General features: G+C 34.2%; 1 protein-coding gene across 1 annotated transcript; it reads right to left on the bottom strand.

Annotated features, from left to right (window-relative positions):
- Positions 1-567: 567 nt before the first annotated feature.
- LOC110038781 lies at positions 568-6,759 on the bottom strand. Its single transcript, XM_020743685.1, has 3 exons — positions 6,500-6,759; positions 1,910-2,186; positions 568-606 (listed from the first exon to the last, which is right to left on the bottom strand). Exons 1-3 carry the CDS (start codon positions 6,529-6,531, stop codon positions 601-603), a joined length of 315 nt encoding a protein of 104 aa, XP_020599344.1. The 5' UTR covers positions 6,532-6,759; the 3' UTR covers positions 568-600.
- Between the last annotated feature and the right edge of the window lie 10,743 nt (positions 6,760-17,502).

A 17,502-nucleotide genomic window follows, 5' to 3' on the forward strand; every position in this document is an offset into this window, starting at 1 on the left:
AGACAGAAAAAACTACTCAGATCTAATGGGGAAAACACAACAAAACTCGAAATTTATATATAAAATCAAAGTCATACAAAATACAACAAGTAAATAACTTATCTCTAATTTCTCTCCAAAGAACACTCCTCGAAGTTCCTCTGAATCTCTTCCTTTCTTTACAGCACACAGAATTCCTCTTCGAAGCAGCAAGGAGGAAGAAATCTCTCACTTTCCCTCCACTCTTACAATCTCTCAAAGAATTCCTCACAATATTGGAACCTTTCTAATCTTTAGAAACTCTCTCTAGCACTTTCTTCACTCTCTAGATTCTCCCCCCCCCCTCCTTTAATTTTCGGCCAAAATAGTCTATTAAAGTTGTGGATGAGCTTTCCCAAGGGCTGCCTAAGCATCCCTTCAAAATTTGACCTTATCCAAAGCTTGAGTAAGCATAACCGCGAGCGGACATCTGAAGAATTTTGTCTTGTAGCCTCGGGAAAAACTCGTCGTTAGCGTGGTCGAGGACGCCGTCGGTGGCCTGGTTCAAATCTCCACATTTTGGTCCTTTTCACTCCAAATTCGCTCCTTTTTGCATCTTTTTGCTCCAATGACCCTAATTCATCATTCCTGCAACAAAACATCAAAAATACATTTCCTTACATCTCCTGCAACAAAACATCAAAAATATATTTCTTTAAAGTGCAATATCATTAAAAACAGTATAAAACAAGTATGAAAATCTCAACATATTTTCATTGGGTCAGGAACCAAATAGAATTACTTTGTCTGAACCTAAACTAAAGTTTCATATGGTTAATAATCCAAGAGATTCCTAAAACCGAGACCCCCTTTATCAATAAGATTACAAACTTTATTCCATTTTTCCAGTGGATGTCATGTTTTTAATTAGACTCTGAAAGAAAATTATTAAATAGATTTTCCAATCTGTGTAATGTTAACGGCAAATTCATTTTTTGCATAACATAAAAAAGAAAAGAGGTAAGAATACTTTTAAAAAAAGTAATTCTTCCCTTGAGTAAGAATTGTGCTCTTAATTTTATCATACAAATTAGAAAAATGTGCTTGCCTCTTACTGATCTTATCTAAAGTTAATCCCAAATAAGTTATAGGAAGATTATCCTTAAGAAAACCAGTAAAATCAACCAATTAGTTCTTTTTCTTAGGAGAAACAAACATAGAACAATAAATATTGCATTTAGAAGTGTTAAAGGTCATACCAGAAATATCTTGGAATAAGGTGATCTCATTCCAAACTCACTTAATGGACTTTTTATTCTCATTAGTAATTATAATCAAATCATCAACAAAACATAAGTGAGAGATTCACAATTTTGCCTTTATGATAATAGTACATGTAGGATATTTATGAAAAAGCTTGTTGAGATATTTAGACAAATAATCAAAGGAAATAATAAAAAGATAATGTGATAAAGGATAACCTTGTTTATTACCCCTGCTGACTTTGATGAAGCCACAAGAGTTACCATTTATTAAAATACAGAAATAATTATTATCCAATTTTTTTTTTAAAAATATGACAAAAATTATTTTGAACATAAAACATGAAGTACAACAATGATAAAATGCCAATTAATAGTATCAAAAGCTTTTTTAACATCCATTTTAAACATGACATTACCATAATTTCCATTATTATCAATATCTAAAAGTAGCTCTTGGAAAATTAAAGCATTATCACAAATATGCCTCCCTTTGATAAAAGTTGTCTGATTCATACTACTGTTGTTAGGGAGAATAGGTTGAATCATAGGAACAATAATTTTTAAGATAATCCTAGATACATCAGTATGAAGACTGATGGGGCTAAACTTATCCCAAGAAGTAAGATTCCTCTCCTTTGGGATTAAAACATTATTTGTAGCTTTAAAGTATTTAGATAAGTTAATACCTCAAAGAAGACATGAATAGTCTTTATCGTATCGTAATGAATCATATCCCAACACTTTTTAACGAACTCAACTGTAAAACAGTCAGGCCCAACTCCTTTTTCGTCCTCCATGTTATCCAAGGTACTTTTGATTTCCTCCATAGTAGGAATACTAATGAGCTTACTACAATCAATCTCTTCATTAGTAGCATGGTTATCAAAATTAATTTTAGTATGCATCGTACCATCTCCATTAAAAAGAGAAGAAAAAAAATTAATACCATCCTTTTCAATGTCCCTGCAAGAGGTTAGAGAATGATCACCACAAGTAGTCATAGAATTAATCAAATTTTGATTTATTCTATTCTTAATACAGGCATGATAGAAGGCAAATTCTGATCTCCCTCCATAAAACTTAATTTAGAAGCTTTATATATTAAAAGGGTCTCCTCCATTTTAATAGCATTATTCAGATTCTACTGACCAAAAAATAAAACATCCCAAGGAATGTCATGGCTACAAATATCTAATTCTAGTTTCTTGACATAATCTTCAACATCATCAAGTTTATTATGAACATCACCAAAAACATGCCAATTCCAATGCTTAAGTTTAAAAGTAAGGTTATTTTTACAAAAACCAAAGTCTAACATCCACATCACCATGGACATTGCCTGTCTAATTATCTTTAACAAATTACGAGGAAGATTAATGCAAGATTCTAATGTTCAAGAATCTAAACCTATAATTAAAATAAGTAGTAAATTCATTAACTTTTAAAAGAATCCAAGAGAGATCAGAAGCAAGAGAGGCAAAGTGATTAACTTCATATAAATAAAAGGTATCGATCTAGCTACCATGAACAGCTCCAATCTTTCAAAAGTAGAACCTCTATGCCAAGTAAAGGGGTTGACCATATAACCAAAACTATACAAATTAGCATCCAATAACATATTATTAAAATCATGAATAAGACTTAGATTAAGATGATTACCCCTTTTTGTTTACAGGGGGGTGGTAATCAGATTGAAATCTCCTCCAATTAACCACAGTTCTGAGACAGCTTTAAAAGAGAGTAAGTTATTCCATAAATCCAGCCTTTTAAGTTTTAAGCACCCAACATAAATAATGGTAAACAAAAATAAATTACAATTAATGTTGACATGATAACGTATAAACCGCTCATGATTTATAAGAATGTTAATCAAAACAAAATCCTTCCACATGAGCTAAATTTTATTACTGCAATTGTAGAAAAAATTGAAATTACCAATTTAACTACTATATTTATCATTGTTCTACGCTCAACAAGAGGCTCGAGAATACCAACTAAAGTAAGGCTATAAGAATGAATAAAATTCCTAAGTTTATTAATGGAAATTTGCTTCTCTATGCCTATGATATTCTAAAGCATAAGATTAAACTTCATCAATAAAATCTTTCAAACCTATAATAATCTTGGATGAAGAAGATAAACTCTCCATTACCAAAGTTTCACTAATTTGAAGCTGAATAACAGTCTCTTGGTTGACATAACTTAATTCCCAATTTCCTTTTTTTTTCTTTTTTTAGCACCCTTTTGTATAATCTAATCCTTTTCCAATTCTAATCTTTTAACTAGACAATCTTTAAATTCACTGGTAACAAGATTAGAATTGTCAATAGTCATATCAATTATGTCAGGTAATTTTTGTTCTTACATTATCAAGTCACGTTGATTTGAATTGTTTAACTCATATTGAACACTATCAATATTACATTGATCATTTGCAACTCTATCAACGAAAGTATTATTTATAGCCTCCTTTTTTTTGGGAATAAAATGCTTACAATTAAAAATATTTTGAAGGTTCAAGATGTTATTAGTATCATTCTCTCCATTAATAGAGCACAATGGAATAATAGAATCAACAATTTCAATTGTATTATTACCATTTTATTGCACACAATCTGTAAAAATACTAAATTGGTCATTATTCTCAACCGAATTTTGCAAAATTGGAATATTGACTGGATTAGGCATATTATTTTTTTGCAAATTCATCTTAAGTTTTTTGTTGGCCAAAGTCACACCCATCTCAACAAGAACATGGGCAACATAAGGATGAGAATAATTTAAACTGGCTACATCAAGTTTCATTGGTGTTCCATAAATTGCCTCTAAAGAAAAAAAAAAGAAAATGTTCATTATAATAATGTAATTTTAAACCAGGAAACTTAAGCCAAACAGAAAAGATGGGCGACTTTTCTTTCGGATTGAAATCAATAGTCCATATGAGAATTTTCATATTTATCTTTTCTATTTTCGACGGTCTTCTTACAAATGAAGAAGTATATTCTTCCTCATTTTCAAAGTGAATCATAAGATTCCTCCCTCTATCAAGCCCAAATTCCAATTTGCTTTAAACTTTCAGGAAAGCATTTCTTTATGATCTCCATCCTCGGATGGGCAAAGGTAAACCTCCCAATTAAAACGTACTTCATGGGGGCAACGAGAATCGAGTTCTCCTCTTCAGAATAAAATAAAGCAGGTTCACCATTTTTTTCTAGTAGCTTTTTTAACTAAACTACTTGAAAGTCCCTCATCAAGCAATTTTTTGAAATCACAAGGAAATAAGCAATTGGTATTGTCCTTAGGAGCATGAAAATTTCATCCCTTAACTTTGTCAATAAAGGTAAGTTTACTAGGGTTCTCCTCCATAGAAAACGAATGAGAAGGCAAACCACAAAACTAACACTAACAGCCAAGAAAGATTTAAAAGATACCAGAATCAACTTATGCCCCTACCAAAACCACACCAAAAAGAAAAGAAAGCAAGAAACTGATGTTTCTAAAGAATTAGAGAGTTAGGAAAAGGTTTGATAGCTAATCAAGGACACGATAAAGCACTTAAAACTGAAAACCAGTATAAATCTCACGAAAACAAAACACTAACATGAGAAAATTCTTAATCCCAAATCATTAGAATGCAAGCAAAACCTTTTAGAGTAAAAAAAAAAGCACACCAAGTAACTTATAAGAATAGTAGAAGAAATCGGAGAAGATGAAGAACTTTGACCCAAACAGAAAGCTTAATTAGAGAGATCTCACCCAATATAAAATATATAGTAACATACAATTAACTCGTTCCTTCTCTTTTCAAATTAAATTAATAGATTGATTTAAGATATTTATGACTTAATTAATTCTTTTAAATTAATTGATTCAAAATTTTAATTGGTTGATTAAATTATTTAATTAAACAATTAATAATTAATTAAGATGCTGATTTTTAAATTAAGCCATTAATTAAATAATTAAAGTTTTAATTGTTTTATTGAAATTATTTTTAATTAAATTAAGGTATTAATTAGTTAATTTAAGCTATTCATTAATTGATTGAAGCAGTAGTTAATAAATTAAATAATTACTTAATTAATTCTCTTTTTTTAATTGATTTATTAAAGTTTAAATTTATTATTTATTAAGTAAAAATTTTGATTATTTCACCGGATTCTGGTCAAGTCAAATAATGTGTTAATTAATTGCTTATTATGTTAATTCAATGATTAATAAATTAATTAAGTTAATTAGGTGATTATTAGATTAATTTGAAAAGAATTAATTAATTTAAAGGTTTGGTTAAGTAAATTAACGGGGACTAAATACTAACTATAATATGGTTGGGGTATTTTGAAGATTAGTAATAAAATTAGACTTTAAAGTTTTCGGCCATGATGATTAAAAGATGATTAAGTTTTAGCTAGACTAATTTAAAGGCAATTGAAGAAATTATGGCCTGGTAAAACGTAGCAAAGAATTGATTCATCAAAGGTTTAGATTTTGGAGGAAAATAATAATGGCATTCAGTTTTTACCAAGATTTAGAGAAGGTTCGGGTTATTTGATTAATTTAAACATCAAGCACATCATAGATTACATAGAAAACCAAAGCCCTATGAATCTTTCATGTTACACGCAATATTTGATATGAAATGCATGAACATAAAATCGATTAAAAATTACACTATATATCTTGCATGTGATTCACGGTTTGGACTTAAAAAATGCTTGAAAGCATGAGTTACTTGATATGGAACATTAAACTTACAAGATATAGTACATGCTTAGTTTTGTTTTGGCATAAATTCCATGGAATTATAATGATTTCGATAAAATAAAGAAATGCAAAAAACAATTTGATTGGCAAGAAAAAGCAAAAAATTTTGAAGAACTAACTTGAATTTAAAATTTTTACCATGAAAACTATTACGTATGCAATATAAACTATTAAACGTTTGGATTAAAATGAAAATCTTTACTCTTAAACATATAACATGGTGTATTTTATATTTACGTCACAGAAACATGTAAGAAAATGATTAAATTAAAAGCCCTGTGATTCTACACAAAACTTATTTTAGTTTTTGGAATACATATGGTGAAAACACGTTGATTTTCAAATGAAAAAGTGAAAAATATCCAAAAGAACATATTTAGATAAAAAACCTATGAAATCGGATGAAGAATATATATTAATTTGGGGAATATTGCACGGACGCATGAAGGGGTTAATTCTTTGAATTGACATGATGAACAGTGAGAATTTGGAGTGAAATAATGTCTTTATACCTTATAAATTTCTTGATTTGTTTGATTTTCATCCTTGCTTTGCCTTTGATTCCTTGTTCTTTGCTTCCTCTTTCGGTTTGCTAGAAAACTATAAAAACAGTTCTCGATTTTAGGATTTTAAGGGAGAGAAAAGGGAGATAAATTAAGAAAGGAGAAAGGGAATTCGAATGGGATCAAGCTTAAGCTCTTGTGTGGTGTGATTCTTGAAGGGAAGAGTGAGTTGCGGCTGGAATAAATGGGTAGTGGGGTAGTTTTTGAGGTAGTGGAGGAAAATGGTTGCTTAAGATGAAAGCGAAAGTTGAATGTTTAAAATCAATGGTGGAGATTTGAAGTAAATGGAGGGATTTTGGCTAATGACACTTGGACCAATAGGATATGGTTACTAGGATAGTTGACGTGTCATTTAGAGATAAAATAAAGAATTAATTAAATAGGCCAAGGGCATTTTTGTAAATAAATACAAAAATGAGGGTTTTTCTGTAAATTACCAAGGTCCATAAAAAAATGACATTATATACAGTTTTAAAAAGAATGAAATCAATAATCCAATAGCTCAAATGGTTTCAATAATAGAGTTGTGTAGCCAAAGTTTTAGCCATTCGAAGTTCAAGGTTGGTTGACAAGGTGGTCGTTCTAGTTGGGGAGTTCACTTTGACAAAAAAATGACTTTGGTCTAGATGATAGAGAAAACTATAGTGAGTTTAATTTTCCAATTGATTTTTTCTAATTTAACTCACTAAGAAGATATAATTGGTCAAATTGGGCCCCAGCCTAGGAGCGAGAAAATGGTCAATTTTGACCAAATTTTTTTATTGGACTTTATTGGTCCAAAGGATCTAAATTTCGACCAAATTTTTTTATTGGACATTATTGAAGTTTGAAAAAAAACTTTGTTGAAATTTGTAGTCAATTTATAGGCTTTTGAAAGAGTTTTGCTCAAATCATCATTTTATCGTTCATAATTATCATTTCCTCTCTCTTGATTATCATTTGCTCAAAAGGTGTCCAAATTGGATCAAAATTATGCAGTAAGAGACACATTTGAAAGCTTTCAATGATATAAAAACAATAGTAAAGTCCGTCTTCAAAAATAATGACTCGTTGAAAAAATTTTACGTAAGACCATTTTCGTGCATGAAAAGCCTAAGTGCATAACTTTATGTAAAAAATATTTCAACTTATCATCAAATTAGTTTGCACGGTCTTTGTCAGTTATCATAAGAGTCGTGCAATCCTGAGAATTAGTTTCTGGGCCATATAATAATCTTTAAAGAGAAGTCCATAATTTTAGGGTTTAATAAGATTCGGCTCAAGTGAAGTCTATCCAAACTTTAGTCAAGGAAAAGAGGGTTAAACAAAAATGAGGTCAACAAGTACTTACTCAACTACATGAAAATATAGATATATTATAGTTAAAAGATTATTATAATTTATCATTTAGATTAAGTGTCCAAGAATTTGAATGAGGATCAAGTAACTAAATAAAGGAAATATTTTTGATAATCAGAAAGAAGTTCAAAAATCTAGAGTATAGGAGTAAGCTCAAGTAAATATAGCAATCTATAAAGAAAGAAGTACTTTGGATACAACTGTATAGTCGAACCATAGGTGTATAATTAAGGGGTATGAACAAAAATGAAAGCACATAGCCAAAATTAAAAAAACTAAATTGAGATAAAACTGAACTTAAATAAATTATTAAGCCTAAAAGAAGTTTAAAGAAAAGTTACTAATTTAAGGGTAGCAAGACCAGAAAATAAAACCTAAGAAATATTTGACTAAGAGAGAATTATGATGAACTAAAAATACATGCATATTTAGACTTATATTTTATTACTCATTTTTACTTATATTTTATACTCATTTTTAGTGATATTGCACTTTAAAGGAAGGTATTTTTCATGTTTTATTGTAGATTGTTTATTTTATCATTATTATTTCATCTTTAGAACTGTCTTCATCTTCAATGTTGATGGTTGGCCTAGTCCATTCAACAATTAGATTGATTCTTCCTCGTCCACATCCCCGGCGTCGATCTCGGGTGTGTGAACCAAAAGAAGCTCCACCAATTTGATGTAGAAGGGTGGCGGAAGATCGTTTAAGCAGAGTTGAATGACCCCCTTTTTGTGATTTTTTTGAATCTTCATTTTTGTTTGTTGGAATCTCGCATGAGAAGACAATTTTCTTTGGTGGCGCGTAGTAGGCAGCATCTTCATGAATACTAACTTCATGAATTGAAAACGGTTGTAGATCTCCGTTGTAGATCTCCTTCGGTTGTAGATCTCCTTTGATGCAGTATTTTTGCCCTTCTTTGTAGTATTTGATGCACTGATGTAGAGATGACGGAACCATGTTATGTTCATGAATCCACGATCTACCAAGTAGAGCGTTAAAAGAGGTGTCGACGTCGATAATATGAAATTTAGCAGTTGTTGCTAGTTCTCTGATTTTCATAAGTAATGTGATCGATCCAAGGGCTCTTTCTCCTTTTTGGCTAAATCCTCTTAGCATCACTTTATTTGTTGTAAGCTCTTGGGATTTGATGTCCAAATAGGCCAATGTACGTAGGTTAATCAAGTTGAGAGATGCTCCTGAATCTACCAGAACTTTGAATAATGTGAATCTGTCGATGTTGACGGAGATGTAGAGTGGTCGATTGTGGTCGGTGGTATCAAGCAGCAAATATTCATCTGTGAAGGTTACCCCTGACTGTTCTTTCAACAAGCAAACTTCATATGAGGATGTTCTGTCCAACTAAGCTAGATAAATCTCTAGGTCAAGAAAAGTTGTAACCAGAGCTTCTCTCAACTCCATTGACAGGATCAGAGCATCATAAATGCTTAGTTGGGCCAACAACTTCTTAAGATGAGCTAGCACATTGTAATCCAATTTGTATGACCATCCACTTCTTTCTTGACTGTGTGGTTCTTCCATTGACGAAGGGGGAGGTAATTCCTCTTGAGTTACTATTTGTTTTCCTTTATCTGTTTGAGCTATCCTTTCAGGCAATACTTTCCCACTTCTTAAGTTTATTTCCATAATTTCTTTTTCTTGAGGTATCATTGTTGAATCTTCCAGTATTTCTTCTTTGTCAGAAAAATCTAAGTTGAAGGTGAGTGGTGCGCCGTGGTGCTCAAGGATTGGCCCCTTACTCTTGGTGCTGTCGTAGCTGTTATCGTTGATGTCTTCTTTGATTTTGTTGACAAGTTCATCGGACTCAAGTATGATTTTAGGACCTTTTTGGGAATCGAGATTGAGTTCAGATTGGTCATGATCGATTACGTCATCACTAGAAATAGTTAAAACGTAGCCAAAATCATAATCATTACATTCATCAGCCCCTGAAGGGGTAAAACGATAATCATACAAAGTCAGGGGTTCGAGGATTTTCATTCCCGAATCCGAGACAACCAATCTATTAGAGGCAGCCCATATCTAACCCCCGTGCTATCAATTCTCGTGATGGAATTCTTATTTTTCTTTGACTTTGATGACTACGGCTCTTGCGGTGAAATCTTCATCTTGGGCCTAGCGGGCTCAAGACTCTGAGCGGTAGTTTGCTTTGAAGCATTATGGATTTGATTTAACATCTTCTTAGACGATTTGCTCCAAATTGTATCCCATCCATCTCTTATGGCATGTGCGGAAGATTGTTTTGATGAATTATGTATTTGGTTTAGGACCCTCTTAAGCTTGTTCCAAGTTGTACTCCATCCATCTTCTTTAGTGTACAGATCAATCAGAGAGATTGGCTTGGCCGAAATCATATTTATAGAACTTTTTTTAGGTTCTTTTAAATATTCTTTCGGAATCGTTATATTTCCTTCTTTGACATTTTCTCGAGCGGATCCTTAAAGATGAAACATTCTTCTATTGTATGTCCTAGTAATCTATGATATGGGCAATAATTCGGTTGATCCTTCTTATCGACCTCTTCGGGTTTCTTTGGGTCTGGTAGTTTGAACATGGGCTTCTTCATCAGTCTTCTGAATATTTAAGATACAGCTTCATCTTTGAAAGAATACACCATTTAACTACATCATTTTTTGTTGTTCTGCCATAGATATTCTTTTATTCTGAGATGATCCTCCCTGAGGCGGTTGCTAGTTAGACTGGCTATTTTGTTTCGGAGCCTGTTATGATGAAAATTGACGAGGAGTTTCTGCATATATCTTTATCGGTTGTTTTCCTTTATCAACAGTTGCGACTGTTCTGGATTTCTTTTCAAACACTCTGGTTGTTTTGGATTTTTTGGATTATATGTTTGATTTATTTTTGAAGACTGCTAGCCTTACTGAGTAGCTTCTCAAAGGATTTGATGGTGAGTACCTTGAGCATGAAAGCTACTAGTCCATGAATGCTTTTGAGTAGGATCTCAATCGCATGATGTTCCTGTAGCTGAGGTTCACACTTCATGCTAAGGTTTCTTCACCTCAAAATGTAATCCACTAAAGTCTCGTTGGGCTTTTATTTCTCCATCATGAGTTCTCCTATGGAAACATGATGTTGTGCTCCAGCGAATATTTTTATAAATAATTGTTTCAACTTGGTGAATGTTTTAACCGATCCGTTGGGAAAATCGACATACCAATCGAAAGAAACTTCTGATAGGCTACTGTCGAACTGTTGACAGAGTAAAGCTTCATTATTTCTTGTATTGCCACAACTGGCTCGGAAGTGTGCTAGGTGATGTCTGGGATTTTTGGTCCGATCAAATATCTTGAAGTTTGGGAATATGAAACCCTTAGGGAAAGGTACTACATCAAACTCTTCCGGGTAAGGTCTACCTTTTAGAATCAATGCACCGCCCTTAGGTTGGGTTAAAGCATCTCGAACTTGCTCAACCATCTGTTTGAATTCTTTTTCCGGCATGGTGCTTGATGGAGAATCCTTCTTCGGTTGCTCATCTTTGTTTGCTGAGTGTTTGCTGAGAAAACCTCTCTTTTCATCTGTAATATGTATGATTTCTGGTTGGTTGATCTCTGGAGATGCTAGTTGCGACGCTTGTGATTGCCCTTGAATAGTGGCCACAACGGTCATGGCAGGGGCCATCTCTTCTATCATTTTCTCCAATAGGCTTACTTGCTCATCCCTTAAAAGAATAGCCCTGTGCAGCTCATCTACGGCGTTCTTTTCAGTAGAAGGTTGAGCATTGCGCACAGATACAGTTACCCTGGTCATGATAACATGGACATCCATGAAATCTTCTTCGAGGTAATCATTATAGTCAGAATTTTCATCATCATCATCGAATGAAAATCCATGTTCCCGAGCTAACTCAAAAATCTGGACTATGAACTTTTTAACTTTTTCTTCGATTATCGATTCTTGAACCATCTTAAGATCTGAAGGACCCTGCTAGACATTCTGTACGTGTTCTTCCATCTCGCTGGCAATCATTGCGACAATGTTAGATATTTCAGACCCTAGCTTCATTCTATGATTTTGCCCTGCGGGTTCACTGGATTGTATTGGTGCAGCAACCTTGGGTATCCATATTTTTCTCTTTAACGATGATGTCTTAGGATGGAGTGTCCTCGTAGAAACATCAGTATGTCGAGGAGAAATATGCTCCCCATGGTGCAGACCAGATACAATATCAAGTAACCTCATTGCCTTTTCTTTTTTAGGAATATCTTTGTGATGTGTGCTTGGTAGGATTCTCGGACCCAGTCTTGACTTTACTGGTAGACGGCCTGTGGTGCTGGTAGCGGTGGAATATGTAGTAACAGCGGCAGTGTCAACTCTGTTTCCCATGCAGAACCAGACGGGAATGCGAGGAGGCAGATTTTCATTTAACTTTTGTTTGGCGGACTTGATGTCCCTTAAAATCTCTTACTTCATTTGAGGGGATATTTCATGTCCCTCTCGTTTGAGTAACTCACGGACTGAACAACCCTCTTTGACAGCTAGTCTCTGAAAAACTGAGATGACTTGAGTGATAGGGGTAGACTTCTTTTCCTCTCTATCTTATCCATAAAGTGATGATAATGCAACAACAATCTTCTGGGCACTCTCGTGTCCGTTGGTGTCCACTAGAGGATGAAATTGGCTTCCTCATAGTAGTGGATATATTTCTAGGAGTTCAAATTCTCTTGGTGAGGCTCTTCCTCGAGGGGTGTTCTCTCAGGAGCCTGGGCTTTTGTAGCCCTCTGAGCCCTCCTGTTGTGATTTCTTTTCTGAGTTTGGGTTAGCGGTGCAGTCTTTGAACTTGATCCAACTTCAAATTGAACTTGATCCAACTTCAAACATTGAAGGTGGGGTAGCAAATACATCAGTTAGATCTTCAACAATCATTATTTCTTTTCCCTTAGTAGCGGTAATAGTAGGTTTGGCAGGCGCTATGGTGGCAGTAGCAGTCTTAGTCTTCTTGCAAGAAGGTAAGTCCTGAAGATAGTTCAGTTTGAACTCAGCAGATAGCTCCTAAATTTCTGGAGCAGTGAATTTCATCACGATGAACGGAGCTTTTCCGAGGATGACCAAACTTAATGGTGGGAACAACGTTGCGGGAACAATGTTGCGGGACTCGCGTCTTGTTGGCAAGTTGCAAGAAAAAGTCAGCGTTGGGCAGGCCATTGCAGCAGCTTTAAAAGAAGAAAGCTCTAGGGTTAGTTATATGGTCAAAACACAGTAAACTTATTGCAAGCACTGAAAATTAGTAGAGGTTGATCTTTAGACCGGGTAAGTTTTAGTTTGTGGAGATTTTAAAAATTTTAATAAAAAGGTGATTTGAAAGTAAAAAAACTTTTAGTTTGTAAAAAATAAAATTTGAAGCTGGCGCAGCACAACATAACTTTGATTTAATTTGCACAATAGCAAATAAAACTTGAAAAGGAGATGTGAAGTGTTTAGGACCCAGTGCAGGACCTATTTAGTAACACATGATGCCTAGGTGAAATTTAGTCCACCAACACACCTATTGGGGTCTGAACCCACACGAAGATTTAAAGAGTCCTTAATGGCCTCCTTAACCCCTCTGTTCAAAGGTGATTGAATGGGTAGTCCTGAAGTCTAAAGAGTTGACCATACTTTCCTAAGGAAGAAATGGGTAAAGCATAATGGAAGAAGGGCAATTTTGGTTAATAAGGGACATGAACACTTTACTGATGTATGAAGATAACTTTTCTTTGTTTAAATGGAAAAAAAAAAACTTATCTCCAGCGGAGTCGCTAGAAGCTGTCGGCACTATTTTTGGTTTAGGGAGCTGCCCGTAAGAAGCTGTCGGTCACCGAAAAAGAAATCTCGTTGCCTGCTTCGGAAAGACGTTTTAATTTACATATAGATTTAAGTTTAGAAAAATATGAAATCAAACTAACCCCATACTTTTCATAGTTTAAATGAAAGAGCATTATAGCTCAAACCCTGTATCTATCCCGAAGGATAAACACAAGACTTGAGGATGAGGCTCGATCAAATAAACTAAGAAATGTATGACGTCCATTTGGTCTGCAAAACCGTTTTATTTGCCGACAATTTCCCCTATTTAATATGAAGAATTAAATCGGGTTTAAACTAAGCTAGGTTCGAGAAAAGCTTCATATAAGGGCAAGCCCCTACAGTTAATTACATCTTAAATGACCGAAGTCTTCTAAGAAAATTCTCGATAAAAATCAAGAAATATTATCTTCAAGGAGTTCAAAGGGATAGGACTTTTCAATGATATAAGACAAAGAAGTGTGAAATGGGATTGACTCAAATTTGAAACATTTTTTTTTTTGAATCCAAAGGAGGAAGATCTAGGGGATGTCATAGATTCAAAGTAAAACCTCAGTGACTTCTCGGTCTATCCTATGGTTTGGTTTCAATTTTGAGAAGAAATATTTAGTTTAAATTTATTTGAGTGTTTCATCCTTCCGATTTTATTTATTAGGGCTTACATTAATGTGAAACAATCACACAAGTAGCCTGGAAGATGTGAGGATTTAGATCGTGACGAACGACGACCTCAGAATCTTAAGACGAGTTAGGGCATATATTGTATTACATGGTTGTACAAAGGCCTAAAGATGAGTTGAGGATTTATGTTGGACTAGGCGGACAACCTCGAAATCCTATGACTTGTTATTTAATTCTAATGAAGGAAATTGGTTTAGATGGGAAAGACAAGTTTTGCTGTTGAAGATGGTTGTGTTGCCCACCATGCTAGCTCCAAGCTCCTTTCCGTGACGAGTTTGAGTTTTCTGAGTTTTCCAGTTATGATGTCAAATCAGGTGGCCCTATGGTTGTAGTTTTTTTAAATTTTATGGGGGATGTTAAAGCTGATTAGAGAGACATTGGTTAAGAACCCACGGTTCCCTTGTTTCGGCACCACTATTTTCAATTGGATTCACTTAGTCCAAATGAATTTACTAAACTCAGCTTAATGAGTTTCATAATTTCATTTAGACTGTGGGAAGCCTCGTTAGCAACCGTAGGTTACCTCCTCCGAGGGATTCCCGATCATCCTATAGAGATGTCTTAATTTAGTTATAGCTGTTGTTTTGTGTGATATTTGTGATTAAATTTTTAGTTGTTTTATATTTTGAATGTTGTGACGGTGAATTTTATCTTGGTTGATTTTAGTTTTAGTTTTTATTTTGGTTTTGTAGCTAACCTGATTGTTTTAGTTTTCAAGCAGACATTGTTGTTTAGCATGCAGATTTGTATTAACATAAAAAGAAAAGTATAAAGGTATAAGAAAGATGGTGTTGTAAACTGTAAAAGCGTACCTGGCGAGTCTTCTCGTTCCACCACCTGAAACTCAAAATGCATGTCAGGGCATTTTATATGAAGTAGGAAAGTAAAGCTTTTGTGACCTACCTAACCCTATGTTATATCTTGGTGGGTTTCTATTAGTTTGATTAAGGATGATTTTGTTAAGCAAAGCATACTAAGTTTGGTGGACCTTTGAGGTATCCAATAGGTCTATAGTAAGAAGCAGGTTCATCCTTTCCTCTCACCGCTTGGTGAAAAGTCTCGAGCTCATTTAAACTTATTATGTTGCTTAATAACCCATCCTATAAATACCTTTCATGCTCAGTGAACAAGGATGTTTCAATCATACCTAAGAGTAGGGTAATTATCATTTGTGATTTAATTTGTAAATTATGTGGGTGAAGACCCTTAAAAGAGGCAAGTTAATGTTATCAAGGCACTCAGCCAGCTTTTTATTTTGGGCTTGTAGTGTTCCAAAGGTGTTTAATTTTAGCTACGTCCACTATTTCTGATCCTTATTTAACCAATTTTGTTTTAGCTTAGGTCCCTACTAAGCCCTTAAGATTTTGTTGGATGTCTTAGAGTCTAACTAATGGCTGTGGAGTCATTAATCTGATGGCTTTAAGGTGGTTAGGCTAAATTTAGTGCATGGGTCCAATTCGGTGCAAATGACCAAAACTTGGGTTTGGGTTAGGCTAGCCATGTCCTTTAGCCCAATTTATTGATGCACTTGGTGTAGATGATTTTAATGAACATTTTTGGTGAAGGATTGAAAGGATTTTGAGTTAAATTGGAGGGTCAATTTGAAGGAATTTGAAAACTTGAGGAATTTGAAAACTTTGAAGGAATTTGAAAACTTGGTCATTTTGGGCGTGTTGGGCTAACCATGAGTCTAGATTGGCTAGCCTTGGGCTAAGTCCAAATTGATTGTTTAGAATGGTCAATAAGAATGCCATGAAGAGTTTTCAACATGAATTGGGCGCCAATTTTTTGATTAAGGTAATCAATTTGGTGAAATTTGGGGCCAGCCAATTTAGGGCAATTTGGGGATTTTGAACTTAAGTTGAAACTAAATGAAATTGAGACTTCATCAAGGCCAGTTGATGGTCAATTTTGATGTGTAGGAATGTTATAAATATTTTTCAAAATAAACCATGACCAATTGAGGGGGCTATGGATTCAATTTGGTAAGATTAGGTCAAGTGGACAAAATTGGGGCTTTGATCTATATCAAAATTGGGCTTAAAGCATGGTCAAATTGAGCTTGGATTTGGTTTATTTTGGTCACATTGAGAGTGAATGTTAGTTTGGGATTGAAATTTTGGGAGATTGGGATCAAATTGATGGACATTTGAGGTATATTTGGTGAAATTTGGGTCCCTTAAAAGCAATTTGGGGGTTTTGACAAAAGATGGTCAAATTGACCAAAATTGGGTCATATGGTAGTTGAGAAAAATGAAATTGGGAATTTTTGGGATTTTTTGAAATTTTTGAAATTTTGGGCTAAGAAGGGGCAATTTGGTAAATTTGCATTTTTTGGTGATTTTGGGTAATTTGGGTGTCTTCAAAAGGTTTGGATTGATTTTTGAACGAGTTTGGGTATTTTGGATAAATTTGGGAATTTTGGCCAAATTTAGGGTTTCAAGGGTACTTAAGTAATTTGGGGGAGTTTAGGGGCAAAAGGTCAGGCTGAGTATTTTGGGTAAAATTGGGGAATTAACCACCAAAAATAAGTCATGGACCAATGGAAACCTCCTTTGGGTCTTCTATGTTGGACCAATGGAAACCCCCTTTGGGTCTTCTATGTACTGGTCTTAACTAAACCTTAGCCTAGGGCTAGTATGTTTAGGGGACCATCTACGTAAGTTTCCCAAAGGCTCAAGAGACCAAAGTCAGGAAATTCTGGGTTTAGGGTAGTGAGTGACTGTGAGTGAAGTGAGTGCCTTAGCTGTAAAACAACACCCAAGGTTAACCCTAAGGTCAAATAATCCTATAGGAACTCTTCTTGAGCTCCCCCATAATGCCACCACCTACTAAGTACTAAAGATTATGACCAATATGTGAAACTTCAAGTTGAGTAAGGAAGATTTTAGAATTTCTAATGGTGAGGGTGCCTTTTTCTCGTTCTCTAAGAATAGTCAATAGGAAAATTCTATGGATGGACCCTAGGCTACTAAAGAGAAAGACTAGACCTCAACCACAAGTTAGGTCAACAGCCAGCAGCTAGCCATGACATTGAGCTCAATTTATTGATTAGTATTGTGTAGATGATTTTCATAAGAGGTTTTGAAAATATTTTGAGTGATTTT

The sequence above is a fragment of the Phalaenopsis equestris genome, unplaced genomic scaffold, assembly GCF_001263595.1.
Source record: "Phalaenopsis equestris unplaced genomic scaffold, ASM126359v1 Scaffold233828, whole genome shotgun sequence".
In the NCBI taxonomy this organism is placed as follows: domain Eukaryota; kingdom Viridiplantae; phylum Streptophyta; class Magnoliopsida; order Asparagales; family Orchidaceae; genus Phalaenopsis; species Phalaenopsis equestris.